At 39.8% G+C, this 26,095-nt stretch overlaps 4 protein-coding genes and 1 long non-coding RNA gene across 8 annotated transcripts; 2 read left to right on the top strand and 3 right to left on the bottom strand.

The window, feature by feature from the left end:
* Positions 1 to 1,538: 1,538 nt before the first annotated feature.
* Positions 1,539 to 2,803, bottom strand: LOC132797760 (uncharacterized). Its single transcript, XR_009633775.1, has 3 exons — positions 2,346 to 2,803; positions 1,841 to 1,984; positions 1,539 to 1,773 (listed from the first exon to the last, which is right to left on the bottom strand). It is a non-coding gene; the product is annotated as an uncharacterized LOC132797760 (long non-coding RNA).
* An 806-nt stretch (positions 2,804 to 3,609) lies between these two features.
* Positions 3,610 to 4,477, top strand: LOC132797758 (uncharacterized). Of its 2 annotated transcripts, none has more exons than XM_060809537.1 (2): positions 3,610 to 3,758; positions 3,821 to 4,477. In XM_060809537.1, exon 2 carries the CDS (start codon positions 3,830 to 3,832, stop codon positions 4,388 to 4,390), a length of 561 nt encoding a protein of 186 aa, XP_060665520.1. In that variant the 5' UTR covers positions 3,610 to 3,758; positions 3,821 to 3,829; the 3' UTR covers positions 4,391 to 4,477. The 2 variants fall into 2 exon arrangements, with proteins under 2 accessions (XP_060665520.1, XP_060665521.1); XM_060809538.1 differs by having other exon boundaries at positions 3,657 to 3,758; positions 3,817 to 4,477.
* A 92-nt stretch (positions 4,478 to 4,569) lies between these two features.
* Positions 4,570 to 6,645, bottom strand: LOC132797752 (uncharacterized). Its single transcript, XM_060809532.1, has 2 exons — positions 5,202 to 6,645; positions 4,570 to 5,138 (listed from the first exon to the last, which is right to left on the bottom strand). Exons 1-2 carry the CDS (start codon positions 6,349 to 6,351, stop codon positions 5,047 to 5,049), a joined length of 1,242 nt encoding a protein of 413 aa, XP_060665515.1. The 5' UTR covers positions 6,352 to 6,645; the 3' UTR covers positions 4,570 to 5,046.
* Positions 6,646 to 6,883: 238 nt separating this feature from the next.
* Positions 6,884 to 18,627, top strand: LOC132797750 (integrin beta-PS). 3 transcript variants are annotated; one of them, XM_060809529.1, is made up of 8 exons: positions 6,884 to 6,974; positions 9,981 to 10,776; positions 10,834 to 11,062; positions 12,663 to 12,747; positions 13,411 to 13,845; positions 13,921 to 14,115; positions 16,117 to 17,148; positions 17,223 to 18,627. In XM_060809529.1, the coding sequence occupies exons 2-8, from the start codon at positions 10,164 to 10,166 to the stop codon at positions 17,286 to 17,288; spliced, it is 2,655 nt and encodes an 884-aa protein (XP_060665512.1). In that variant the 5' UTR covers positions 6,884 to 6,974; positions 9,981 to 10,163; the 3' UTR covers positions 17,289 to 18,627. The 3 variants fall into 3 exon arrangements, with proteins under 3 accessions (XP_060665512.1, XP_060665511.1, XP_060665513.1); XM_060809528.1 differs by lacking the exon at positions 12,663 to 12,747 and adding an exon at positions 11,741 to 11,825 and having other exon boundaries at positions 6,885 to 6,974; positions 17,223 to 18,625; XM_060809530.1 differs by lacking the exons at positions 6,884 to 6,974; positions 12,663 to 12,747 and adding exons at positions 7,065 to 7,112; positions 11,741 to 11,825 and having other exon boundaries at positions 17,223 to 18,625.
* LOC132797747 (regulator of nonsense transcripts 2) lies at positions 18,495 to 25,148 on the bottom strand. Its single transcript, XM_060809524.1, is given in 5 exon segments — positions 18,495 to 20,745; positions 20,822 to 21,070; positions 21,072 to 21,114; positions 22,092 to 23,254; positions 23,471 to 25,148. Coding segments are annotated over 5 exon segments (3,729 nt in total). The 5' UTR covers positions 24,980 to 25,148; the 3' UTR covers positions 18,495 to 19,980.
* Between the last annotated feature and the right edge of the window lie 947 nt (positions 25,149 to 26,095).

Raw genomic sequence — 26,095 nt, 5'->3', positions numbered from 1 at the left:
ATGTACATACATACATAGTATGTACATACATACATATGTACTTATGTACATACATACATATGTTTGTATCTATATAAATTGTGTGTATATGTACATCAATACATGCATACATACATAGTTAATATTAATTATCTATGTATGTATGTAGATACAGTTGAAGAATGAATTTTCAGCGAAAAAAGGAACGCATTTAAAAGCAAGAAGGGGTGATGGGTAGTATTGGTATATGTATGTACATATGTACATACATACATACATATATCGGTAGCTTAGCGACAGTTTGTCTGATAGTGTAGCTGTACTCAAGAAAGCGTTCCGTGGGGAGCTGTAATTACACACGGTGGGTTTGGGGGAGTCGCCGATATCGAGTACAATGATCTTGAATTGAAATCGAACATTCACACAGCCATACACATCCCTACACATGTACATACATACATATGTACATGTGATAAGTGTGTTTTCGCATAAATATTATGATATCGATAATAATAAAGTGGTGGTTGCTAAATATCGATATATTTACATATGTATGTATGCAGTTTATTCTGAAATATGTAAGTAAATTTAGGTCAGATTTCAAACATACATATGTATGTATGTATGTATGTATTTATGTGTATACTATTTTATCAATTCACACATTCTGTATTGAAATGTATGTATGTATGTATGTTTTGACATACTTATGTATGTATGTATGTACGCATGCGTTTGTACTTGCGGGAATCCCAATGTCTTCGTAGAAATTTGCGGGAAGTCATTTCCATTTTTAGTAAACACGCGGCTTTACATATGTATGTAAATATCAAGAAATGCATATATGTATGTACATACATATTTATCTATACATAAGTACATTTATGTACATGTGTGTAGGTGTATGTATGTACATATAATAATAAACTGTTTATATAATCAAGGGTCCCCTATACACCTGTCCGTTTGTGTAACCGATTGAGAAATGTAATGGGTGTGGAAAGGGGTGGGGAGAATGTTGGTGGAAAAAGGGAGATGAAGAGCGAAATGCCAACAAATTAAAAGTAAATTTGTTTTTTGCCATTTCGAACATGCAGGGCAATAAGCAAAGCAGCAACAACGAAATCGAATCGTGCCAGAGCCGAACACATAAAACCGAACATCGAATACCGAGCGACAACGAAAGCCAAATGCCGAAGTCCGAATCACGAAACGAGCGCAAAGCTTTCAAATGGGAAGTTGATGGCAGTCCCAATTGTGTTTTGGTAGCAGACAACATACAAGATGTCTTCCAGTCAAGTGAAGTGTAGACACAAGACGAGAAAAGAGTTTATCCTTTCAGTTTGCCGTATACGCGGAACTGATTTTCTACAAGAAACGTCAAGTATAAATTCTGCCAAAGGGAAATTTAAATTTCCCTCGGCTGCGCTGGCAGAATTTGTACTTGACGTTTCTTATATAAAATATGTGGTCCAGGTCTTGCAGAAAATCAGTGCTTAGATTCTTGTGCGTAGTTCGGAATATGCAAAATAAAAATACGCTCAAAAATATATGCAGTAAATAAAATGTTTATTGCACTTCAAATTAAATTTGTTTAAACTAAAACAATGAGTACTTAAAATTATATATTATCTAAACAGTTTTACTTATAACTAAATAATCTACGAGCTAAAAGACAAAATTAATTTATTTCGCCGTTTTCTATATTCTTCGCCTTGGACAATGCATTGTAGTTTCTATTTTGATCATCCAACATAGCTCTTTCGTGGTCCTCAAAACTGTAAATATATGTAACTATAAATCCAAATATATTTCTTAATTTAAATCAGATTAGAATAGTAGTTAAAAAATATAAACTTACCTCTGGTTGTTTTATAAAAGACGCGCAGGAAAAAATCAACTTTCTTGTACAGCACTCACAAAACAAATGACACATGATACACAAAATTGGACATGTTCGAGAAAAAATCCCAAGTCTAGGAGCAGACTTTTAGCAAGAACTGATCTTGTTTACGTAAATTTGCCAGGGCGAAGAATATAGAAAAATGGCGAAATAAATTAATTTTTTTTCAGCTATAAGATTATTTAGTTATAAGTAAATCTGTTTAGATAATATATAAATTGAATTACTCATTGTATTAATTTTAATAAATTTAAATAGAATTAAAATAACCATTTTATTTACTGCATATATTTTTGAGCGTATTTTAATTTTGCATATTCCGAACTACGCACTAGAATCTAAGCACAGATTTTCTGCATGACCTGGACACCAGAGTGTCTGGTAGACACGTCAAGTATAAATTCCCCCAGCGCAGCCGAGGGAAATTTAAATTTCCTTTTGAGTGACTTGATACTTGACGTACTTGAGTCTTGTAGAAAATCAGTTCCGCGTGTACGGCAAAACGAAGGAGAAAGGTCTATTCTCGTCTTGTGTCTACACATGACCTGACTGGAAGACAACTTGTATGTTGTCTGCTACCAAAACACAATTGGGTTGTTGCGCGGTATTGTCATCATAGCCGCCGCCGTCGCTGCCGCCGTTGTTGTCGTCGTCGAAGTCTCTGCGTCTCCCTCTGCCACCGACCCACCATGTACCATTGCGCGGCACGAAGTGGGGCCTGGCTAGGAGACTATGCAAGTGGTGAGTGTCTATATTTTGTGCTTTGTTGTCGTTGTTTTTTGTCTGTTTTGTTTTGCACTCATAGATGCTTATAAATGTATATACATATGTACATACATATATGTATGTATGTATATATACATACTTATTGTATGTGCATTTGTGTCTCTAAATAGTTTATTTACTCTCTCTTTAAAGTAATTTCTGTAATATTTCTCTTACTGTTAGATGGAAATTTATGTACATGTATGTATGTATATACATACATATGTATGTACATGTTTCTTAGTCAATCAGCGTACATTTTTTTTTACATACGCTTTACATCAATTCCTTTTTAGGCGACAAACTAGAAAGTGCACCCTTTTGATACTACCACATACATATAGTATAGGAAAACAATTAAATGTTAAAGAAAATTCAACATTCTTTTGTGTTTCTATCATAAGCACAAATTGGTCTTTGCATTATGAAATAAAAGTGCATAATAAATATAAGAACGTCTAACTGATGGCTAATTGTCAATAAAAACAACTTTTTTAAATAATGGGCTATGGCGCCAAAATGCCAATAAGATTATATCAACGGTAGTGTTGCCATATCGATAACAAAAAATTCACGTTTTAATATAAATTAGAAAATAGATGACAAACACAAAGCAATACCGATTTTAAGACAACTTTTAAATATGATAACTTTGCGACAAGACATTAAACAATGTTGCCATATTAATGACGAGCCATGACTCAAGGGCGAGTGTTGATATCTAAAACTTACTCAAATAAAAGTAAGCAAATATTATAATTCATTATTAATATATTGCATGTGAAATACACAAATTGTAATTAATTTTTAGTCGACCTGCAACAACCTGTGTACTATCGAAAATTCGCAGCTCTATTGATATCGTTAAGTAAATGGCGCGTATTGCAAAAACGTTGCGGAAAATCAGAATGCATGCTCTAAAATACAAATTAGAAAATCGCATGCCTTGCAGTTTTACTATGCATCCGAAATAATAAAAAAGATACAAGTATAGTTGCCAGTGTGTAGTTCTCTCGTGGTTATCCGCGCGCGTTATCGATATCGATAAGCAAAACGCGCGTGCTTTCAGTAAGAACTTCTGACAAAAAAGCACAGTACACAATTTAAATACGTAAATAAATGAAATTTAAGCATTTGTTATCAGTAAAATATAACAGTAAATATATAAGGCAGATAACCAACATGGGCGACTCAGCTGCGCCTCCAGATCAACGCAATGTTGAAATTAAGGCGCGAATTCCCGGAGGCCCAGAGGAATTTGAACGCCGCTTGGACGTCGCCAAGAAGCTAAGTGGAGCCGCTGGCGAGTTAATTATGCAGCGCGATGTATTCTTCAATTCTCCCCAAGGTGGACGCCTAAAGCTGCGCTACCTGCAAGCTCCAACGCGCTCTCAACTAGTCTACTACGACAGACCCGATGTCGCCGGTCCTAAGCTCTCCAAATTTAATAAGATCGAAGTGGACGAACCATCGGTGCTCGAGAAGATTCTCAGCCAGTCAAATGGAACGCTGGGTGTGCTGGCCAAGCGACGTATGCTCTTTCTGCATGAACAGACTCGCATACACATGGACGATGTACATGATTTGGGACACTATATGGAGTTTGAGGTCTGCCTGGAGCCGGAACAGACGTTGCAGCAGGGTCAAGCGATAGCCGAAGAGCTTTGCAAGACTTTCGGCATTTTAGAGAGCGACCTGATGACTGGCTCATATTTCGATGCTTTGAACAAGGGCGACAAATAGGAAACTAAGCAGATACCCCGCAAATGTATCTATGTATGTATGTTTGGGATAAGATGGAAAGAATAAAATATACAAGTTCTATGCTTAGATCATTCAAGAGTGTTTTTTGCTGCACATAGACGCCGACAATTAGTCGATTATTTCACTAAAGGATTAAAAGCTCGTAATAATTTGATGTTAAATGTAGCTGCAGAATTTATTAATGCATAATTTGGCATATGTAAATGGTTAGATTCATAGATTAAAAAAAGAAACATCGTAAACGTCAAATACCTATTTACAACAATTTGAATACGAAAATCAGCCGAACTTAGATCCAAAAAATAAATGCAAGAAAAACTAAAAATAATGTTCGATGATTTCAATTTTTATAGAACATATAGAAATCATTGTCGTAAAGGTTATTGAAATTCATAAGGATAACGATTGGCTGACTGGCGCTTGACTACGAAAATAAACTTATCAACTATATAAGGACAAATTAAGGACATTATGGGCTAATTATTTAGAGCGGTGCTTATTAAACCATTTTGAATGGTCGACTTTTTGTGATACAAACAAATAACACACATTTATGTTACATTCAATGTTGAGTGTTGTTGAGCCAAAAGAAATTCGTAGCGCGCGGCTCAAATATAGTATTTCTTGCGGGCAGCTTAGCAATAGGAACCAATCAGGCTGATGGACATGGACTCCGCGATGGGATCAGGTGCTGAGATTGGCTTCCAATACAACCTATTGTAATTGACTGGAAAAAAATGAAGCAAACATATGAGATCTGCATAAGTGGATCTGGATGACATGCACTTACGCACAAAGGACTGCGTGAGGCGTATGGACAGCGTGCGACAGCGTTGACGACACTCGCTAGTCGGCCGTAGTATGATGAAACGTGTGCCTAGCGCCTGCTGTACATACACATTATGGCACGCGGTCTCGGGCAGCGTATATGCCGGTGCATGCGACGTATCGATGGCCACAAAGCGTTCGAGGGCAACGCCCATGCTGGGCAAACGCAGCGGCCTGGCAAAGATCGGACGCAGCAGGCGAGCAGGCAGCATGCGATTGCAGCGCCATAGATTATGCGTGGCATCCTGATCCTGACTACTGCTGCCGCTGCTGTTGAACTGACCGAACAAATCCTCCAGATTGTGAACGCCCTGGCTGGTGGAATGCACACGATACGCATCGCGCTGAAAGATCTGCAAATTGTTAGCATAGATGCGTTGAAACTCCAGCAGGTCAAAGCCATGCTGATTGCTGCGAAACGTGTATGGCATGTGTTCCGCGGGCTTGCGACAAAGCTGCAGCTGCTGTGCCAGCTGCTTGTAGCCGAGGCCGCTCGTCAATGTGGCATTGCCCGCCTCCACGTGGACATAGAGTTGAGCGCACTCATCACTTTCGAGCCACACGCTTTCGACATTAGCGCAGGGGCCACAATTGAGATCCTCCAGCTGAAAGAACGGATTGCCCATGAGGCAGGACTCGTCATACAGTTCGGTGAGACGGGGAAACCGTTGGATAAGTGGCATGGTCATTCGACGCCACATTCGCATGCCGGGATACACAAGGGATTGCATCATGCGTCCATTGTTTACACCAGTGGCACTCTCATAACGATAAGCGACGACGCACAACGACATCAGTGTCAGATAGAAGAGCCAACAGAGGATCTTGCGTCGCCGGTCGAGCAAATGATGCAGCACCTCCAGCTTGAGGTAGGCCATCAGCGGTGGCGTTGTGGGCGTGTTGCGCCCCCTCGTCCGAGTCGTTGTTACCTGACTGCGCTGCTGGAAATACTGAAAGATCACATAGTTGTCGAAACTCAACGGACGCACCCCGTAATTCATTTCGGCCAAGCGACGCAGTTGATGCATTGCGTTCGTGTAGCGTTGCAGCAGCTGCTGCCGGCTACTCAGCTGCACAAAGTTCAAATCGATATCGATGTCGTAGTCGTCCATGTTGCAACTGCAACGCAGGCGTCGCCTCCTTTTTGTGCACAGCACACAATTGTTTTTCTGTTATCTTTCTTTGTTTCGATTCGTCGCGTTTCGTTTTCGATGTTCGGTTTTGCCTTCACTAACCGGTCGCTTAAGTCGCTTTTGGCCAGTAGTTATTTATACAATTTTAATATGGTCTGATCTCGTTTATTTACATTTCTCACTATTGTTTTTGTTTATTTATGTGTACTGTGTTGTGTTATTATTTTCCATTTTTCTAGTATATCTCATTATGCAGTTGTGACATCTGGCCACACTAATGTCAGCTCGCCGTTACGCTTGTTATATTATAAAACTTGTTATCGATAGACTGTTATTCGATTCATAGTCAATCCAATGGATTCGTACAAATCCTATAATATTACATTTGTTTGCACTTGCTTATATATACATGATTTTTTTTAAATTTGTAGTTGCAAAACGTCTTTAATTCTTGCGTTTTAAGGGCTTACAGAGATGTATGCGAATGTGAAGCAAACTTGGCCACACTATTCACCCATTTTATAAGTTACTTGCATTTGGTCACACGACGTCAGTTGTTTGATAATCGAGTGGCAGTGCGGAACCGTCGCCAAAATACAATTGTAAGCGTTTTTGCCAACACTGAACTAAATTTTTTTTGTCTTTTTCAAAATTATAAAATATTTTAATGTCGTTTTCGGTGATAAAAAAGAATATTTTGTGAAAAATGGAAGACAAATCAACGTCATAATTGCAATTGTGTATGTTCGTATACATATATGTGAATAAGTGTGTGTGTCGGCAACTCCACAAGTGTGTGAGTGAAATCAAAATAAAAGCAGCAACACAGCAACGAGTGATGTTGCGCCCCTGATGGAAATATTTTATAGAATTACTAATTGATATGGCATCAAATCATTAAATATCATAGCGAATAGTGCTAGATCGTGTGTGAAATAATGAGAATGAAGTTGTATTACGTAAGAAATTTATCAAATTTTAACTGCATTCTTTGGTCAAAGGGAAGAGAGTCGACTTTACTTTGGTCGGGTGTGTTGATGATTTCATTGACGATGACGATGACTACGCGGCCAGCCAACGCACACACACAAGCATGCTCATAAAATTCACATACTCACTCATATACGTGAGACACGAGAGCGCATTGTGTGTGTGAATGTTTGTCATAAGAGTTATTTGCTTAGTGCCAATAATATCCTCTACTTGAAATTACTGGAGTTAAAGAACAAAGTACGGCATGCATTTCTCTCAACAGGGTGGCAACGCTTCTGCTAGTTGACGATCGTTCTGATTACAGTATACAGCAGCGCCCTCTTATGCCGCGATTACTTTGATTTCAAGGAGTTTTGCAGCTCCAATTGGTGTTCTCCCTCTCTCTGTTTCTGCATGTGCATGTGTTTGTGTAGCTGTCTTTATCTCTGCTTTGTGGGCTGCTTGGTTGCTGTGAGGCGAGGAACTTGTACGCCCACATTTTATGTAGCACAGGCACAGATGGTTTGCTTAATGCTTTTGTAGGCGTGCGCGCGAGGCCGAAATGCTGTACATGATTATATCGAGTTTATGAATGTATTAGTAGTGATATATACAAAAATAATAATGTGTGCCGCATTTTATGCTGTGGGTACCCAAAAAAAAATGGTTTTCGCTCTTTGCTCATGCAAATTGCTGCATCGCCTCTGTTCCAAACACAGTTCCCTCCATTTCAGTTGTCGTTATATTTCGACACAAAAAATCATGCATATTTTGATTGTTTGTGGGTCACTCTAACCAGGGCTACCATTGCAAGGCATTTCATTAATTTATTAATCATTCGGACGTGCCCGGAACAGACGTCAGCGCTGCATGCACAGCATGAATGACTAAGCTGTGGAAAGAGTTACGCACACTCCTGAGTGCTTATGAATTTGCAAAAATACATACACATACTTGTATATGAACAGGGACGTGTGTAAGGCGGGCTTGCAATAAATAAGATGGCTTTGTTTTGTCCTGCCAAGAGCTCCCTCTTTTGTTTACATTTGCAATTCGCAGTGGCAACCGTTAACCGAGCGTGTGCGATCGCACTGTCTCGCCAACACTTTTTTTGTACTCCCCCACTCGCAAAACTCTCACTAGCGGCACTTACCTGAGTGAGAGAGCAGTGTGGGTCGTGCAATAATTGACATTTTGTCACTCACTTTTGGCAGCCCTTGTTTATGTGAGAGAGGGATAACCAAATGTGTATGTGTGTGTGTGAGTGTATTTTTGTTTGTTTTTTTGTTATTTCTTCGCACGACAGCAGCCACAATCAACAACAACGTTGAGCATGAGTCATATTCAATTTGATTTTCGATTCGTTCGCTTCGTATTAAATGGCGCTGATTGTACCATCAGAAGCAACAACAACGAGGGCAACAGAAGCAGCGAGAGACATAAAATTAAACATGAGGCAAGACAAAGAAAGTCAAAGCAGATGTTTGTTATACCCTTCTAACGAAAGGTGAACGAGCATAATTATTAAATAGATTTTACATACATAAATACTGTACACACTACGTCATGGAATTGCATATGTATTTGCTACATAATATTATTATGTCATAGGAGCTGCGATTGAATGCAGATGTGTAGTTAACCAGTCATCGAATGGTTGATGATAAACTGTGACTTAACCCATTTTTAGATAGTATACTTGATAATGTTTGTCCTTATAATGGGATAATACCTCTTCATATATCCATTCATAGGGTCGGAAATTCCTCCTGCTTTCTGTCCCACAGTTATAAATTATAACTTATAATACCCCTCTATCATGTGTGTAACGGGTTTAAAAAGGTCGCTCAATCGTGATTCTAAATCCATTAATTCAATTATATTTTGTTAATGTACGTTTCCCATTATACATAATGGAAGCTATATAAAGGTATATACGGTATATGGTATATGTATGTAGTTTATTTCGTGGCGCACTGTTTTGTCAATATAATCATACACAAATTATAAAAAGCTTATCACGTCAATTCCGAGCGTTTAATTTACAATTCACGCTTTGTAAAACTTCGATAGAAATTAGGTAGAAATTTTGCTTTTATATATAGTAATTCTAAAATATTTTGAGCGATTTCTTAACGTAGCCCCGTTTGATCCAAGTCTGGCAGTACGTCAGCTAAGTAAGACTGCTCTGTGTCATCTTGTAAATTTAACATAAATTTACTGAGGAGCTGCAATATTCAACTTTTAGAAACGCGTGTGGCACAAGCTCTTAATTTTACTATACGATCAGTCCGGGGCAAAGAATTTTATTTCTGTGGACATAAGAGAACGATTGCCCCTTAGTATTGTTTTTTTTTTATAGAGTATGTGTAACAAACAAAGTGGTTGTTCATGATTGGCATGTGTATTTAAGAAGTACAAAAATGTTGTGGAAGAAGTGAAAAAAATTGAGTGATTTCCAGACAATTATAGAATAAGATATATTTGTAATCATATACATATAAATGCTTTACAGAAAAAAAAAACATTTTTATTTTCAGTCATCATAGTCTTCTGATTACATTGAAATAAGGAAACTTTTGAATTCTTTGCTACTCATATTCCTCGAAATAATTATGATTTCTTGTCTCTTCCAGCTGCTGCACTAGAAACTTTCTCACCACAAAACCACTAGAGCGAGAGTCGCTGGAAAAAGACACCAAGCGAAACAGAGAAAGAGAGAGAGAGAGAGAGAGAGAGAGAGAGAGAGAGAGAGAGAGAGAGAGAGAGAGAGAGAGAGAGAGAGAAAGGGGAAGAACGTGCGCTTGTTAAGCGGTACGATGATAGAAACACAATCAAAAACAACAAAAGTAACATCTTTCAAAATGATGACAAGAAAAATGCAGCAGCTAATGTACTTGTCTCTGCTGTGCATCCTCGCATCCACTCAACTGAGCCACACTTTGGCAGCACAGCTCGATCAATCACCCGCCAAATTAGAGCAGAATCCATGCATGAACAAAGCCACCTGTCATGAGTGCATACAGACACAGAACTGCGGCTGGTGCATGAAGGCCGACTATGGCGATCGGCCGCGTTGCTTCCTCAACACGCCCAAGCCGGAGATATGTCCGGAGGAGTTCATTTATAACCCGGACACATCGGAGAGCATCAGGATCAACAAGGCGCTGACGTGGGACAGCAGTGGTGCCGCCGCCATGTCGGGTGGTGGCCAGTATATCTCGGGTGGCTCCTACGAGAGCAGCGCCAGTCGTCAGAGCTCGTCGTCTGGTTCGTATAGCGCATCCGGTTCCAGTTCCAGCTATGGCTCCAGCTCCAGCTCGAGTTCAGGCTTCAGTGCCAATTTGGGATCTCAAAGTGCCTTTGCCGCCGCTGCAGCCGGTGAAATTGTGCAGATCAAGCCACAGCGTGTTAGTCTCAAGCTGCGCATCAGTAAGTAGATCTCAAGATTTTATCAATAGAACCATTGATTTATTGCTCGCTCTGTAGATGAGGTGCACAATTTGGATGTGAGCTATTCACAGGCCGTAGATTACCCCGTTGATCTCTACTATTTGATGGATCTGTCCAAGTCCATGGAGGACGATAAGGAAAAACTGTCTGCGCTGGGTGACAAACTATCTGAGACCATGAAAGGCATTACATCCAATTTCCGTCTAGGCTTCGGTTCGTTTGTCGACAAGGTTCTCATGCCATACGTCTCCACCATACCCAAGAAGTGAGTGCAAATACATTTAATATTGAAAGATTCTGGAGTAGCTAGCGTTATAAATCGTAGAGTAGCTTTGTAAGATTTGAGTAATGTTTTCAGCAAACCAATATGAGTGTTCCATGACAAAATATATCTATTGAGTGGATTAGTCACGCCGGATTCGTCGAAAGTTGAATATGATAAGTGCCGTCATATGAGTAATATGTGCTTATTTGTAGCTTAGTTACTAAGCCTTAAGTGAGCAGAGTTTGCAGAATAAAATAAAACACAGTCAAACTAGCATTTATAGCGGTCTCAACATCATTATTTCTAACAAAAATTGTTAAAAACAAATTTTACAACAAAAGCAAAAAGATTTGCTCTTCATCCATTGGCTTTACTGAACAATGAATTAAACTTTCTTTCTGAATTTACATCTAATATTTATACAGACTTTGTTTTAAAATAGATTAACTTGTTCATTGTCACTTTTTTTTGTATGTTCTATCTATTTGACTAATTCATAAAATGTTATTTTTACCTAATTTTTACCTTTATGCGAACAAAAAAAAACACAAAATACAAAACTGACGCCACGATTAAACTTCAACTCCAACAACAACTCGATATATTGAACACGAAACCAACCATCAATCAACGCAAACAACCACCGATAAATCACTTTTGTGTATTATTATTATACAGACTCGAGCATCCATGCGATAACTGCAAGGCCCCCTATGGTTACCGCAATCACATGCCACTGAGCAATAACACCGAAAGCTTTTCTGTAAGAGCCAAATTAATATATTTGCAATCCTCCCACATACAACTATCCATCCAATACTCAATGCTATACACTATATTAATTATATGTATGTTTGCACGTTTCCCCATTCCCCCTTTCTTTTGCTGTCATATCATTGTGTGTTTTGCCTTGGTGCCTAACTATCGATATTTTTGCATCTACTCGTATATACATATGTATGTATATCGTATCGTATCGTATTGTAATGCATTTATCTTACGTATGCCTCGCTCATTATTTATATGTATGTATGTATGTATATTTTAGTTGTAATCAACATACATTTATTTCGTGTGTATGTTAATCATAAGCATTGAAACTCTACATATATCTATAAAAATCGGTGTGTATATTAAGCTTATATTTAAGTTGACGTAGACCGAGCATTTTAATAGTTAAGAACGGTATTTGTTAGCCAAGCGCTGCCAACTTCACATGTATGTATGAGAAATTGATCGAGTTGTCAGATCGATGGCCAAATGCATTGAAATGGTTGTTCAGCGTCTGGTTCAAAATTGGGGGAAGACATAGAAACATATCATTTGCCATTTATCTGCTACATATTTACATATGGGACATTATTATTATATGTATTTACATTTTAATTTGATTTTAGTTTATTTATGTTTGTTTTATTTTTGTGTGTTCTCTCATATAAATGCTCACCATTTTTCTCTCTCTCTCTCTCTCTCTCTCTTTTTCTTTCTTTCGCTCTATAAATTATAAATCTTTTCTTTTATATCTATTTGTGTTCATAAAATTTGTGAAAATCGATTGCTTGTTCTTTCACACTAAAAAAAAAACTATATTAAAATACAGCCTGGAGGAGCCATGTCCCAAATGCGATGCTCCCTACGGCTATCGTAACATCATGGGCTTGAGCACGGACACATATAGATTCTCTGTAAGTTGTCTCCACCCAAAAAGAAAAGAAAAACAAAACGAAACTAAAGCAGAAAAGAAACAGATTCGTTACATTTTGAACTAAATCCATGCTCAAATGACATTTTGTTCAATTAGCCGCTAATACCGAATCTATGATTATTTTCATATATTTTATTCGTTGGAGTTTATAATAATTGTTATTGGTTTTGGGACTATGCTTAATATTTTGTTGTTCTGCTATGTTTGTTGCACTTATCAAGAGATTGTAGTTCATTTATTCGAATGTTTCGTTTGCATGTTATCGCTTTTATATGCCCTATCAAATCACATCCTCTTACCCCGCTGTGGAACGCAATTTTCTAGACCTGACTGAGTCTTGGTAATCTTATCATTGTCGCCAACTATTGGCGTCCTACCTGGACTCCCAGCTAGTTGGAACTGATAAAGATTAAGAGCTTCTTTAGCCATGGCTACTGTTTCCAATTCAACCATCGCGATAATTTGGTGATTTTGGAATTGGGAACATGCCGACGACGGACTCAAAGTGCGCCAAGAAAATTGCATCATTTGTTGCTTGTTGATTGTTGCACTTCGCCGCAACCATTAAACTCGCTCGGCTTGTTATTAAAATCTTTCTTTTTATTACACACCCCGCAAAAAACTACACACAATCCACAAACAGACCGAGGTAAAGCAGGCAGCTGTGTCGGGTAACTTAGATGCCCCCGAAGGCGGTTTCGATGCCATCATGCAGGCCATTGCCTGCCGTCAACAGGTCGGTTGGCGCGAGCAGGCGCGTCGTTTGCTTGTCTTCTCCACGGATGCTGGCTTCCATTATGCGGGCGATGGTAAATTGGGTGGCGTCATTACGCCCAACGATGGTGAATGCCATTTGAATGGTGAGGGCATGTACACGCACTCGATTATTCAGGATTATCCGAGCATCTCGCAAATCAATCAAAAGGTCAAACAGAATGCCATCAACATCATTTTTGCCGTCACACAGAATCAGTATTCCGTCTATCAGAAGCTGTCTGGACATATTGAAGGCTCATCCAGCGCCATTCTCTCTAATGATTCTTCCAACGTCGTTGATCTTGTCCGTGAAGAGTACAGTGTAAGTGTATTTATTTTTATTCAGTGTCGCTTGCATCGCGTATTTTATTTGAAATTTTATTGAACACATTTCTAGAAAATCTCATCAACGGTAGAGATGAAGGATAATGCTACGACTGATGTCAAGATCACGTATTATTCATCCTGCTTGTCAAACGGACCACTTACCAAAACGAACAAGTGCAGCGGTCTTAAGGTTGGCGACAAGGTCACCTTCACCGCGAACATTACCGTCACAAAGTGTCCCACGGATCCAAAACTCTGGAAGCAGGTGCGGTAATTAAATTCAAATCAAATTTCAGTTGTTCAGTTGTCATCTCCGACCCCATAAGATATATAGATATATGATTATGATTCCTGATTTGGTTGTCATCAGATACAAATTGTAGAAGTTGTATATAAAAACAAGTAAGAAAGCTACAGTCGAGTGTGCTCGACTGTGAGATACCCGCTACCCATTTTGAATGAAAGCAATATATTTTGCGGTATTATTCTCAAAACATACCAATTATACTACAAAAATACTAAAAATACATTTTGGGGGTATTATTATAAAAATATACCAAAAATACTAAAAAAATATACCAAATGGTATATTTGGTATATCGATATAGTACCGCATTCAAAATATACCATAGACGGCACAATATACCAGATTGTCGGCCAAAGCAAATTAGACACCTAGTAAGTAGGCGTTTTGCCCATACAAAAGTATTTCTTTAATTACTTCGACAATTTTTATCTGATCGCAACCAAATTCAGGAATCATAACTACTATAGTAGTTATTATATATGTAAAATTCGCAATTCTAGCTTTATAATTACGCTTGTTATTCGATTTTTTTGATTTGCGGGGGCGGAAGTGGGCGTGAAACAAACTTGATCTGCGTGCAAACATAACAAATGCTGTCGAAAAAAATTATAGCTCTATCTCTTATAGTCTCTGAGATCTAGGTGTTCATACGGACGGACGGACAGACACACAGACGGACAGACGGACATGGCTAGATCGTCTCGGCTGTTGACGCTGATCAAGAATATATATACTTTATAGGGTCGGAGATGTCTCCTTCTACCTGTTACATACATTTCCTGCCGGCACCAAGTTATAATACCCTTCTACCCTATGGGTAGCGGGTATAATGATTGTATATGGCAAAAAAAAGGCAATTGCAGTCGGGTCGGTTGCTTTGGGTAATAAACTGGTATACTTACTTTGTACTCGATGGTATATTTTGAATGTACACCTGGCCCTCGCTTAACATGGGGGTTACGATCCTAGAAATCTTCGTGTTAAGCGAAACATGAATTCAGTACAAAATAAGGAGTTACGTTCGGAAAATTCAAAATTGGCAGCAAAAAATTTTTTTAATGTTAAAATTTTATCTGTTTTTATTAAAGGTTCATATATTTGTTCAAAATTAACCAAAAGTTATTACCTTTAATAAATGCATAACGTTTAAATTTTTAAAACTAAAAGCTGGTATTTAGTTAAAAAAGTTGCGTCATATAATAATTTAACAGGCTAATCTTTATAGAAACTTAAATATGTTAAAAAGTAAGGAGATCATATGTTTCTATTCATATCAAGTTTGAAATGCATTTGGTGGCATTTATAGCTTAAGCCAGTTTGCTTCAAAATTTTTTCTCATTTTGGTGGCTCTTTTATCAAAAATCGCGAAAGAACAAGGTTTTTAGCGTGTTAAAAGGGGGATGGGAGCAAATTTGTAACCGTGTAAGACCGAGTTCGTGCTAAAAATGTCCGAGTTAAGCGAGAGTGAGGTGTAATCCTCTATACATAGATGCACAAGTTATAGCCTGTGGAATATATTCAGTATTAATCAGGTATATTTATAGAGTAATACCGCACTGTTTTGCCGATTATATTCTCCCATAGCTTTCTTAAATTATGTTAAATGTTGTTTAGTCACAAGAAACCGATCCTAGGCGTGTTAATTGATGGAACGCCAAACGTTCAAGCTTATTACGAATACTAAAATTATGATAAAGCACATGTTTATTTTTGTGTAGAATCAGGGTGCGCACTTATCTATATTAAAAAGTAATGAGAAATGTTCATATTCATGCTGCTTATTGCTCTAAGACCAAAAAGTTTTTTGAGGCATTTATCATATAACGGTTTTCAATTGAATTATATTTGTCAGTTGGCCACTTGATTATTGCCAACTGATAATTATAATTCAAATGACTTCAATTATGATGTTGACAATAATCCAAATACTTTGTTCACCCAATCCTTTGTTATTTGCAGGTGATCCAAATCTATCCGGTGGGCATCAATGAGAGCATGATCATTGACCTGGAAATGCTCTGCTCGTGTCCCTGCGAGCATCCCGGCTCGATTGGCTATGAGAAGCACTCGACCAGCTGTAGCAAGTCCGGTACTTTGATGTGCGGCATCTGCGAATGCGATGACCTCCACTTTGGCAACACCTGCGAGTGCTCCATGTCCGATGTGCATCTGAACAATGGCAACAACAACATGTGCCGTCAGGGCAACAATACGAATGCCGCCGACTGCAATGGACGCGGTAGCTGTGTATGCGGCGCCTGTGAATGCAAGAAACGGTCCAATCCCGAGGAGATAATTTCCGGAAAATACTGCGAGTGCGAAAACTTCAGCTGCGAGCGCAACAAGAATCTTCTGTGCTCGGGACCCGATCATGGCATTTGCGAGTGCAATCGCTGTGTTTGCAAACCCGGCTGGACGGGCAGCAGTTGCGATTGCCAGACTTCGAAGGACACATGCATGCCACCAAATGGCGGCGAGATTTGCTCGGGACACGGAACCTGCGAGTGTGGCGTTTGCAAATGCAAGTCCACCGACGACGGCCGCTATTCGGGCAAATACTGTGACAAGTGCCCCACATGCTCGGGGCGCTGTCACGAGCTGAAGGACTGTGTGCAATGTCAAATGTATCACACCGGCGAACTGAAGAATGGTGATGATTGTGCCAAAAATTGCACCACATTCACGCCCGTCGGCGTGGAGAAGGTCAAAATCGATGAGGACAAGGATGAACAGTTGTGCGTGTTCTTCGATGAGGACGATTGCAAATTCACGTTCAAATACAGCGAGGTTGGGGAGCTTGTGGTTCATGCCCAAGAGGAGAAAGAATGCCCACCCAAGGTCTTCATGCTGGGCATTGTGCTGGGCGTCATTGCTGCTATTGTGCTCGTCGGCTTAGCCATTTTGCTGCTCTGGAAGCTGCTCACCACTATACACGATCGTCGCGAGTTTGCGCGATTTGAAAAGGAGCGCATGAATGCCAAGTGGGATACGGTAAGACAGTGACATTGGCATTGACTAACCACAACAATTGATAATCACATATGGTATCTATTTTATTTTTACAGGGCGAGAATCCCATTTACAAGCAGGCCACCTCAACTTTCAAGAACCCCATTTATGCAGGCAAATAAGAGATCTGCTATAATTTGTTTTAAATAGTGAAATTTTTGCCATTTTAACAATCAATCAATCGACTGTTTACATATTTCGGATCTGTCCCCATTGTATTGTCTGTACCCAACAACTAATATGTTTACCCTCCAGCCCACTCGATCCGTTCTTTCAAACGTAGCAGCTTCTTCAACTGGTGCGCGTGCAAGAGAAATGCTTGAACAAAAGTCAACTGCCATTGAAACGCGTTCTAAACTAAGTCAAACATGTTTATTAAACAATATATATATAGAGTATACAAAAGCAAAACGATTGTGCCTTGCAATATATATATATATATATTTATATACATATGTTAGATTTTATATTTGTATACCGTATACACAAGAAAGAAAAATGCTTCTATTAATAAGCAGCCAAACTAACCGCAGCAACCAACGACGCACAACATTATTCAAGAAATTACTCAACCAATCAATCGACACTGTAAACGATCTACATACATAAATGATGAACAACCAAATTGTGCCTATGTTACTTACAACAAAAAACTAACCAACGAAACGATCGTTTTAAATATTTATGTGTGCTCCTCCCCAAGAGCGGAGAGAATTCCAAAAACAAACAAATTAAAAAAAAAAATACACGGAGCTGAAGACACGAGTGAGCACATCGTTTTTCTTTTTGTGTTTATTTTTACATCATAAGTGTACTCGTATTTTGTGGCAAAATATTCGATTTGTATTTTCTTTCCCTTTTCCCTGCCTTTCGGATTCGTAACTATTTATTAATGTCCATGCAGCAATACTGCAATTTATTTATTAGCAGAGCAACGATCCACAACCAAACCTGAATTTATGCCAATTAATTAACATGCGAAAATATAATTACTTTTTGTTGTCCCACTTTTATGTTTGCCAATGTCAATTCATTCATGTGTATGTTTTTTTTTGAGATCTATTATTATTCTATATCTAACTTTATAAATAATATTTAAGCGTATTAACATTTAAGCTTGTAACTGTTAATTTTATAATGAGCGACAAATGCAACAAAGAAAAAAAAAGAAAGCAAATCATAGAAACGTGCCCCGATTTTTATTTATGAACAGGAGATCGCTCGTATTGTATTTTTTATATACTATATCGCGATCGCGTCGCGTATTTGCCAGTTTTTTGATTGAACATTAATCTTAAACACGATAATAAACATATGTATTTTTGCGATTTGTACTGATTACTGATTAACAAAAATAGAGTTCATTGTATAATACCAAAAGAAAAACAAAAAGCTAAATAATTGTTTAGAAATTAATATGCAAAAGCAATTTTAACGAAACTTAACATGGAAATTACAAAACAACAAAATTGTTTAATGCTAATGTTTAGTGAAATAAAAATAAAAACAAAAAAAATATAACTGAATTATTCATTCTTCTGTTCCACAACAATCCAACAATAAACACTCTAATACCCAAGAGTACCTTCAGGTACTAATCAAATAATTTATGTTATATACAAAAATTCGATATTTTTGTTGGTAATATTCGAATGGCATAAGAAGTAAAAACACTGTAACCCATGTTTTTGAAGCATTTTTGTGATAGAAGGAATTTAGGTATGTTGTGAAACATATACATATTTAAAAGTAAAAAGTATGAGCCGCGCACTGAGTCGTGTTTGGTTGAAAGGCCTCCGTGGCACACAGCACAAGGGGAAACAAGTGATTTTGAACCTATTGACGGAAAACAAAAAACCTTTAAATCGGCACATTTACATAATGTCTTAGGGATTTTTGTAAATATTGATTTTGGTGAACGTTTGAATTTTGACTTTTCAAAATTTCACAACAAATTTGTCCAGTCTTCTGCAAACTAAAAATCGCCCAATCAATTTAAAACAAATTCCGTACGATCCGTATTTTCTGCGTATTCACGACCTAAGAATATGGTCGAAATTTCAAATGCTGCGTACCAATTTGAAAAACCGTGTTTCGAGTAAAACGAGTAGAACGTTTTGATATGACATTTAATTACATTTGACGGTCTTCCCACTAAATTCGAAATTAAGGTTAAAAGTTTTATTTCGCATATTTTTTTTGCTGTATTCTAGGGTAGTAAAACTATCTTATAAGCAAAATAAATTTGATTTTGTTTTATAATTTTACGTCGTTTTTTTAGATAGGAGCAACATAAATGAATGAGAAAATCGCGATTCGCATTGTATTATTCTTTGTTTTTATTGAATAAAAAACAATCAATATGTTGTTTTGGAAACATGTCCGGGAGCGCTGATATATACATAAATCTAAAAATCTTTATAGCTCTATGTACACATATATATCAATCTATGTATATACATATATATCAATCGATAACGAGATAACACGTATTATATGCTCAACAACACATTCGTATGCGCGCACATCGCCATGGGAAACAACCAAGAGGAGACCAGGGCAAAAGTGGTAAGATCAGGTGAGGCCAGGGAGGTCAGGTCAGGTGAGGTGATGTGAGGTTAGGAAAAGACACTAGTCAGTTAAGTACGTCTCCACACAATAACAAAGATATAGCTAGCCTTTGTAGACAGCACATCATCTACCATGACAGATCTTGAGCTGTTCTCGTCGTTTAACTGCACCTGGAACTGGAGCTGGGACGGCGCGTTTGCTTTATTAACGTGTTTGCAACCAGGTCTCATTTGCGTTTGTTTTTTAGTGGAATATTAAATCCGCATCGGGTGCGCCCTTTTGATGCTTGAACTTGTGCTTGTTGGGCTTCTGGTAATAGCTTTGCGTAAAGCTGCGCTGCTGGAGCGGTTGCAGTGATTCCTGATAGTCTTCCATTTCGATGCGTTCAGTTATGTTGAGCGTCAGCCGCTTGACCTTTTCCTTCTCCTCACGCGTTTTCTGCTCCTGCAGCTTCAGATTGATGGCCAGCTGTGAGTCGGAGGGCGCCACAAATGTTTTAAACTGCTGCTTGCCACCTTTATTGCCGCGCATCATCAGCACAAACGGCACGGCGCCGCTGTTGTTGTTGCTATGGCTGCTGCCACTACTCTTGCCGCCCTCGACGGGAGTTGATTCGCTGCACGAGACGGGTAAACTGTCATCGGCATCGGCAGCTGCTGTGCCAGCTGTGGAAACGACAGCGGTAGCTGCCTTTGAGATCTGTGGCGTTTGATTGCCCTGGATTTGATCGTAGGATTTCTTTTGACGCCGCGCCATCATGGGCACCGGTATGTCCTTGTTGGTGGCCTTTAGCGGCGGCTCCTTGAGGCGCTCCTGATACGAATCGCTCGTCATTTTTTCGTACATTTGCTCAAACTCCAGATCCTCTTTGGACTTCTCAGGTGGTGGCGGAGGCAGCGCTGGTTCAGCTTCATATTCGGTCCAATCGTTTATTTGATCCGCTTCAGAGCCACCAGCTGCTTGACGCTCACGCTGCTGATCATTTGACGAGCCTGAATCGTCGGTCACCTGTGTGGGAGTAAGGAGTCAAGATTGCAAATTAAAGTACACCAAAAAAACCAGCTTGAGAGGATTCATAACTTACACATTCATCTATTTCGCTGATCTCACTAATGGTTGCCAAATTGGCATCCTGCGCATTGTTATTTGCCTTGAGTTGTGGATACAGTTGCTCTTGCAGCTGATCAATTGCCTCTTTGGCCTGTTCCAAGCTCTTGTACAACTTTAGCTTGGGTCGCACACCAGCCAAACAGTCGCGGTAGGTATGATCCACCAGTATGGGAAATAGGTCCGAAGTGTTCTCCGACTGACTGAACACCGGATGCGATTTTTTTAAACCAATAGTAGTGCTGGAAGAACACCAGAAAGTAGTCCAATCTGCGGAGAAGAATCAACACATTAGAAACAAGTAATAAAGCTGTAGTTAAGTGCGCTCGAAATATTCTAAAAGTTCACCAAATTAATGTACCGGAAAAATACTGAAATATACCGAGGGTAATATTTGGTATAACGTACAAACGTTTTACATTCAAAATATAACAGAGAACAAAATATACCAGATTGTCAGACATATCAATTAAGACCGAAGACCCTTTTTGCCATACAAAAGTATTTCTATTAAAACATCTACAATTTCTATCTCATTGCAACCAAATTTTCTGGGAGCATTAATACTATTTTTCCAACAAAATCGAAAAACATTTTCGTTTTGGAGGCGCGGAACTGGGCGTGGTAAAAATTAAAAACAAACTTTATCTGTGTGCAAAAATAACATATATCTTATATTCTCTGAGATCATACATACAGACAGACAAATAGACGGACATGCCTATATCGTCTAAGCTGTTATAGTATATATACATACTTTATGGGATCGGAGATGCCTGTTACATACATATCCGGCAGGTACAAAGTGATAATATACTACTATCCTACGGAAAGCGAGTATGAAAACTAAATACTTGACGAATCACTTTAATGCACAGGAAAGTAGTATAAGTATCCTACATGTATGCATACGACTTTGATCGATTTTATTTTTCCCGTGCCTTCTTCAGCCTAAACTGTCGCAAAAATGGAAGAAGCTATAATAATCGCGCAAATATTGCACTATCAAATGTTCCAAATGCTGTATGTATGTATGTAAATCGATGTGCAAATATCAACATATATATATGTTCATATAGCATACAACTTTTAACATTAATCCTATGTTTACCTATTCTCATGTATTATTGTCTCTATTGTATTATGAGTATGTATATATAATAGACCCATAATTATGTGGGGTATATGCATACACCTTCCGCTTCAGTTGTTTCTCCAAGCTGAAATTTGTACTGCTAAGTACTTACTTTTTGCGAGTCACCTGGCTGGTGAAATAAGGGCCACAGGTGTCGAGTAGCATGCAGGCCAACTTGAGACGGAAGAGACTTTCGGGCGGATCCAACGGGGAGATGATGCTCTGATCCATGCTCGCTCCTAGCGAGATGATCGAATAGAGTGTGTTGAGTATGTGCGTCGACTCAACCAGTTTGTAGTTGTACATCTCGCCCAAATATTTGGCCATTGCAATTCGGCGCTGGGACATTTTTGGTGAATGAATTTCTAAGCCAGCGCGTATATCTTCAAACACATTGTCAATCACAATGGTCACCGCCCGGGGCTGATACGAGCTGAGACCGGACACCAGGTCGGCCAGACATCGAATGAGGGGGAAGCGCAGTAAATATGCTTTACTCAGACATTTGATGGCATAGCTACTGATCTCGGTATCGTGCCAATTGATGCGACGTAGCATTTTAATGCAACGCTCGACATTTTGCTTGCACAGCTCCTCGAAGATCAGGTGACGTATGTACTCGTGAATCGTGGGACGCGGCGTTGCCTCCCGCTTCGCAGACTCGGGCGGCTTCACCAGATAGTAGACGCTCTCAATTTGCGCGGCATGCCGCGAGTCCATCGCTGTGGCGGTCTTCATGCGCAGCATTTGATCGAGAAAGACATTCATCAGCAGCCGCGAGTCGCGGCAATTGTAGAGATAGACGCCGCTCACCTCGACAAAGGCGCACGCCATCTCGATGTGATGATGAATGAAGTCGCGCAACAGCATCTTGAGGCAGCCCAAAGCATCGGACTTGCGGAACAAACCGAACTTCACAAGCTCGCCAATGAAGCGGACAATCTTTAGTTTTGACTCGATGTTCAATTGATTCTTCTTGCGAATGTGCCACTTAAACTCTTTGCGCAGCAGCTCCAGCAGATCGGCGGCCACATCGGTGTTGCACATGTGCACAATGGCCACAAAGCGCGATAGATACGGCAAGATGTCGAGGCGTGTGCGCTGCACATTGAATATGATGCGGGTGAGTTTCTTGCGCTGATGTTTCGTATTGTAGTTGAGCAGGAACTCAATGGCGGCCGAGTCGATAAGTTCCTTGTTGACGCAGTTGAAAAGGTTCTGTAGGAAGACGTCGAATTGTTTGCGCAGCTGCTGCGATTGTGATTGTGCCTGTGCCTGAAATAGACAGAGATAGAGTGAGAGTGAGATGTATATAGTATATATAGAGTGAGAGGGAGATTGTATAAGATAGTCTGAGCCAGATGGAGAAAGGGTGCAGAGCGAGAGAATTAGAGAGAAAGAGCACGACGCATGTAAGAACAACTTGTTGCCAAATGCGAGTAAAAAAAGAGTAGGCACAAGGGGCGTGGTCGAGGAGCATTGTGAGCCTACCGTTTGGTTGTTTGGTTGCTGATCCTGCTGCTGCTGTTGTTGCTGGCGACCCAATTCCATGAGTGCACTGCTCATTTTCTTATCGCTGGGCAGCAATGAACAGCATGCGGGTGCTATCGGGGCTGCCTCCGCATTGGTAGTAGCTGAGGACATGGACTGCTCATCCGTGGGATCCTTGTCGAGCGCCGTATCGCTGGCTGCCGACGGCGGATCATCCATGTCGAGATCTGCATCGATATTGGCATCGATGGCCTCCTCGGTAAGTTCGCTGGGTTCCTCAAGCGTCTCTAGATCCACTTTGGGTGCCGAAAAGTTGGGCAGAAATTGCCGTAAGTCAGGCAAATCGGTGTAGAAGGCACGCGCCTCCTCATCGCCCCATGGATCCAGCGTGCCGAAGGCGGCGCTATCGAGCATGTTGTCGATGACCGTGCCCGGATTACAGCATTCCGATTCTTTAGTCAACTCTGGCAACGGTTCGCCAAGCAGCTCCGATAGCGATTGCGCAGAGGCGAGCAACTTATCGAAGCTGGCCTGCATCAGCTCGCATTTCTCACGCTTCTCCTGGCTAATCTCGCCCTTGCACTCCATGGTGCGTCGAATGTTCTTGGTCATGTTCATCAGCGCCGCCTGCTCGGCAAGCACATGCTTGCACAGCGCCTTGAAGTAGCCCTTGAGCATGGTGCGCAAGTTGAGCTGCTTGTCGGCGCTGAGGAAATCCGACTTAGGCATTTCTAGTGCATATTTGCTGGCCAACTGTTGCATCTTCTGTGGCACGAGGCCTGCATACTCTTCGCCGCAGTGTCGACAGAACGATAATATAATAGAGAAATTGCTGTGATCATCCTTGTCTTGGGCAATCAATTGCACTAACACCATGCCCAGCTGAGCCAATCCCGGTTTCATTTGGATGACACCGGAGCTGACGAGCTCAGCAAAGAGGCGCAAGTCCACACGCAACTTGCTGGGATTGCTGATCTTCTCGCTGGCCTTAACATTAAGCGCCTTTTGCCACGCCTCCAGAAAGTGAGCATCGAAGTCGGCGTAGGTGCAATGCAGTTTAGAGGCCAACGTGACCACGGCAGGCACATCGGTCATTTTGAGTTTGGCCTCGGCGAGAGCAGCGCATATTTCCGAAATATATTTGCTCAAATTGAGGGCAGAGAGTTCACGCAGCAGCGTATCCAGCTGCGTGGCAGTAAACAGTTTCAGTTTCTTCACAAAAGCCGTATTCTTTTTAAGACTGGAGTCAAGGCGAGCGAAATACGTGTCGCCGGGAAGCTCGAAGTTGGAGTTTTGTTGTCGCAGCTGGCGTTTGCATTCGATCTTCTCCTGCAGTTCGCCAATAAATTGCTGCAGCTCGGCGCGTTCTTCGGCCTCTAAGGCAGCGGCGTCTGCTGTAACCGTATCCGCAGCCGCCTCGCCGCCCGCTGTACTTGTCGATGCCGTTATTGTTGACGACGTTGTCGTTGTCGACATCTTTGCCTCCTCGCTTGTTTTAATGCCGCTCATTGCATCAAGATTGCTTGTGCTCGAGTGCTGCGCTAAATTAAGTTGTGTTACACACAATTTAAGCAAAAACGTTAAATACGTTCAACAACACGAGCTCGTTGTTTGATTTTGTTGCTTTCGCCTTCTTTCTATCTTTCTTCCTAGCTGTGTTTCGATTCGTTTTGCAAGTGTTGCCCTACGACTTGCGTTGGTCGTTGGTCATATGTGTGCGCGCACCTATCGATATTTCGGCAATATCGATATTGATCAAATATGCGATTGTATAATAGCTGCTAATTTAAATAAAATTTGTATTTAATTGATTTCCTATTCTTCACACATTGTATTTATTAGCGTAATATGTGTAATGTGTAATTAATCTATTAAGGTAGTAAGTCCCAAAGTCCGATAACATACATTATATCGAAATGGCGCCATTTCCTTTTGGTAAAGTGTATTGAAATTATATATTATTAAAATTCGGTCAGATTTTGAATATTTCGCTAAAGTGAAATCCTCCATCTTTCACCTTCTTTAAGTACCTGATTTGTTAAGTGTGGCCGTATTTCAGCATAAACGATTTCGATTTTAATTAGCTCATTATTACAGTTTCAAATTTTTGCGCATTAAAATTATTTCAAATAATACCGTTTATTGTTTTGCAAATAATGACCGAAAAGCACAGAAAGGGAAATGGATAACAATCCGCACAACATATTAATCGTCATTTGATCAATAAAATGTGATAATGTTGATTTATAAACTATTCAATTATTAATATATTTAAGAAAAACTTGAATATGGGACTAATTTTGAGATGTTGTCAAAGAATGCCACTTATAGAACAGATTTTGTATTATTATTAAGTTCTTAGCTCTTTCATATGTGACTAAATAGCATTTAAACAATTAATTTTTATACCCGCTACCCATAGGGTAAAATAACTTTGTGCCGGCAGGAAATGTATGTAACAGGTAGAAGGAGGCATCTCCGACCCTATAAAGTATATATATTCTTGATCAGGATCAACAGCCGATTCGATCTAGCCATGTCCGTCTGTGTGTCTGTCCGTCTGTCCGTATGAACACATAGATCTCAGAGACTATAAGAGATAGAGCTATAATTTTCGATAGCATT

Source organism: Drosophila nasuta, unplaced genomic scaffold, assembly GCF_023558535.2.
Source record: "Drosophila nasuta strain 15112-1781.00 unplaced genomic scaffold, ASM2355853v1 ctg18_pilon, whole genome shotgun sequence".
Taxonomy (NCBI): Eukaryota; Metazoa; Arthropoda; class Insecta; order Diptera; family Drosophilidae; genus Drosophila; species Drosophila nasuta.
The sequence above is the reverse complement of the archived record's forward strand: the minus strand, read 5'-3'. Positions and strand labels throughout refer to the sequence as shown.

What these genes read in the sequence shown, in the direction of transcription:
- LOC132797758 (XM_060809537.1), top strand. Translation starts at nt 3,830, where the DNA reads ATGGGCGACTCAGCTGCGCCTCCAGATCAACGCAATGTTGAAATTAAG.
- LOC132797752 (XM_060809532.1), bottom strand. Translation starts at nt 6,351, where the DNA reads ATGGACGACTACGACATCGATATCGATTTGAACTTTGTGCAGCTGAGT. An exon ending in CCTCACGCAGTCCTTTGTGC is followed by an intron (nt 5,139 to 5,201) that starts GTAAGTGCATGT and finishes ATTTTTTTCCAG; the next exon opens with TCAATTACAATAGGTTGTAT.
- LOC132797750 (XM_060809529.1), top strand. Translation starts at nt 10,164, where the DNA reads ATGATAGAAACACAATCAAAAACAACAAAAGTAACATCTTTCAAAATG. An exon ending in GTCTCCACCATACCCAAGAA is followed by an intron (nt 11,063 to 12,662) that starts GTGAGTGCAAAT and finishes ATTAAAATACAG; the next exon opens with CCTGGAGGAGCCATGTCCCA. An exon ending in TGAATGCCAAGTGGGATACG is followed by an intron (nt 17,149 to 17,222) that starts GTAAGACAGTGA and finishes TTATTTTTACAG; the next exon opens with GGCGAGAATCCCATTTACAA.